This window comes from Buceros rhinoceros, unplaced genomic scaffold (assembly GCF_000710305.1).
Source record: "Buceros rhinoceros silvestris isolate BGI_N320 unplaced genomic scaffold, ASM71030v1 scaffold827, whole genome shotgun sequence".
Classification (NCBI taxonomy): Eukaryota; Metazoa; Chordata; class Aves; order Bucerotiformes; family Bucerotidae; genus Buceros; species Buceros rhinoceros.
The window spans coordinates 7,577-10,669 of record NW_010423692.1 but is presented as its reverse complement, the minus strand read 5'-3'; the positions used below and the strand labels follow the sequence as shown (position 1 = coordinate 10,669).

Below are 3,093 nucleotides of genomic sequence, written 5' to 3'. Positions count from 1 at the left end.
AATGGCACGTCAATCAATTTGTCCAACCAGGGAGAGTTTGTGTCCTGTGGTTGTTACTATTCATGGATTGTGCTGCTGGAATGCTTTGCTGTTTTATTTATGTGTAAATTTATATTAATCTTTTAGGATTTAAATGCATTAATTAGTGTTTTCTACTTTAAAGAATATAGTCAAGGAAATGAATTTATTTGAAAATATTTCTGGTGACCACGTTTTTGATGTCAGTAATTAGATCACTGAAGATGGTTATTTTTCTTCGTTACTGTTTGCTTTCTCTTGGATTTTAAATAAGTTTTAGTTTTCAAGTTTTTACATAGTTAGGGTAACGCTAAGTAGAAGAGAGTGCAACTGCTGAAGGAACACACAAATATAAATCATGCCGTGTACTGAGCAAGATACATACACAGTTTACGTATTCTTTATATTGTCCTGTCACCTGGGAGATCCAGCTTGGGCAGGGCACTGTACAAATACTAGGCTAAAAGAGAAGAAATTGCTGATTTCCTTGTCCCACCACAGGGAGAAAGAAACCCCAAACACTTATTTTTACGGGCTATTCGGTATTTCACATTACTTCTTAAAGCAAACAAAGTATAAAACTGTAAAAATTGTCAGTTCATAAAGCAAAATGGGATACTAAAGAATGAATTTACCTCCCAGCGTTTAGTGACTTGCCTTCCCATCTTTCTAGGAAAGACAATCAGCTTTCTTTAATAGTTGTGCCTAGTTTTGAGGAAAGAATTTGCAAGAAATGAGTGCAAAAAATAGAAATTGCAAAAGCTATTGCAGTAGGTGCAGTGTCTCACGACTAATGCTTTACTTCACGCCTTTTTAAGCTTAAGCTGAAGGCAGACATACTTACTTCTATTTATGTTTCTGTAAAATACGGGCTTGTTTTATTCCTTGCCTGGAGCTCCCAAGTCAGCAGTTGTCTTGGTGGAAACCTTTTCCAGTTTTGAGTTTGCTGTAAAAGTTTGTGGTTGTTAGATTGCGAAATATATGAACTAAGAAAAGGAACGTTGTGTGAGATCACGCTAATCAGATCTCACGCCGCGTGGGGCTGACCGATTGATGTGTCCTGGGACTTGGGACACAGTGTTCTCATCCACACATGAAAACCCCTGTTCTACCTACAGATTTGCTCACATGGGTCGATATGGTGCGGGACTGGTATTCCTTTGCAGCAACAGGGTTTGTCCACTGCTAGAGGTAAAAATAAATAGGATCTTTGGAATAGTGGCCTTTTAAAGTTTGTTGGTTTTATTGCTCTTGCACTGAAAGAAGCCATAAAAGCAAAAGAAAGGAAAATCTTTTTATTTAATCTAAGATTAATTTCTGGTGATACTCTTCTCTCCCCTTTCCTATATTCTCTTTGCAGACCAGTTCCAATGGATTGGGTTCGATAGATGACATTGAAACAGGTAAAGACATCTTTCTGTGATTTTTTTGGCTTTGGTAAGGTACGAGACCAGGCTGGCAGGCCTGAGGGGTTCATTGTCTTCATTTGTGTCTCTTCTGTGCACTCCTGGCTTTGGTAACTGGGAGGACGAAAAGGTAATGGGAAGCAAGAGTGTTTTTCCTGCAAGCTTTTTGTCCAGGCCCAGTGAGAGACGTCTGAGAATTAAAAAGGTCTGCTGAGGTACAGAGCTCTCTCCAATTGTGCTTCCTTAAGGCTGAGCTTGGCAAGGCTTCTGAAACCCTGCTCACAGCCAAAACAGTCCAGATGAAGTGAAGTTAAGGTTGTAGGTGGCTGTTTGAGCTCTGAGCGTGTATGGTCCTTCAAGATGTTGAGGCGGAGGACATGAAAACAAAGGGAGTTGAGGAGGACCCAGGGGTAGTTGTTTTCAGGGTTAGGCACCCAGGAGGAGCAGAAGGAGGGCTACGGCGTTGCTTTTCTCATGCCAGGAAGCAAGTGACCTTAACTCTGCCCCTGTAGAAAGATTTGCTACATGCTTTGCCCTTTGTTGTGTGCTGGAGCATTGAACTTATGTCTCTGAGTGCATCAGTCTTGTTTTTTTCCTTTGCAAGGTAGCTCTGTGTGTGAAGGTAAGTGTGAAGACTTACACTGCAAGTAGCAAATGCTCTTTTTATAGAGAACTATAAAGAAACTATTTCATTATTAGGGTGCTTTGGAAATCATGTTACTTCTCTGTTGAATGTCAGTTCAGTAACTGAATGCTACGTGCAATCATGAGACCAAATTCTGTGAATTAAGGAGAATTCTTTGCATTATCTTGCTGTGCTAAAATTAACTGGACTCTTACTGCAGAGTAAGGAGTGACTGCATCCCGTAAGCTCTTTATCTAATCAGGATTTGGTGCAAGAGCAGCATGCCACCTTTGCTGCAGTTCAGGCAGAAAGAACCTTTACTGTTAGGAAATCTTTTTAAAAGCTCTGAAATTACGTGTTATCCCATTGACCTGAGACCGTTGTGCCACTAGGAGGGCTGTGGGTGCTGGGTCCCTCAATAATTTCAGATTCAAAGCTTTTTTTATAGCAAGGTGGTGGTTGTTTTGACATTGTTCTGATTTGTTTTGATTTTAAGATGCAAACTCCTGGAACCCCTTCCGCCATGCTTTGCTTGAAGTCATGTGATTAACTCAGCCCTGCTCTGCACAGATCATGGCTCAGATCTCTCTCAGTAAGGTCTTTGGCCAGCTAATGCTGTTTTGGGAAGCGGAACTAGAAACAGGACTTTTAAAAGCACTGTAGTTGCCCCTCAGGGACAGGCAAGTGTATGGTCAGAGAAGCTACCAGGACAGGGGCATGGGGTGAGAGCTTGGTTCAGGGAAGCGGGTGGACAAGACCCTCATTGAGCTTATAATAATAATAATATTGCGTGGGGCTTTAGTGCCATGGCAGTGGCAGAAATCAGAGGGAGGCGAATATATGCCTCTGTGCCACTCATCAAAGAAGGCTGTTTTATTTCTTTTAAGATGGAGCAAACATTAGGTAAATGAGCTTTGGCAGGAGAGTACATGAGATGTGTGTCTGATGGGTAGCGAGTGAAGGTCAGCAGATGGCGTGTCCTTAGGAAAGCAGGACTGGGAAAGAAGGAATAGGGGTAAAGTCAGGAGACAGGGGAATGACAGG

The 3,093-nt window shown here is 41.7% G+C and overlaps 1 protein-coding gene across 1 annotated transcript in view; it reads left to right on the top strand.

The window, feature by feature from the left end:
- LOC104497244 (zinc finger CCCH domain-containing protein 7B-like) overlaps window positions 1-3,093 on the top strand; it is a gene marked incomplete at its 3' end in the record, with an annotated part of 20,309 nt that overhangs the window by 9,828 nt on the left and 7,388 nt on the right. The window contains exons 8-9 of the mRNA XM_010140477.1: window positions 1-35; window positions 1,384-1,421. The exon at window positions 1-35 is cut by the window's left edge and continues 3 nt beyond it. Of these exons, the coding sequence (XP_010138779.1) occupies window positions 1-35; window positions 1,384-1,421 (73 nt within the window). The remainder of the gene's footprint in view (window positions 36-1,383; window positions 1,422-3,093) is intronic.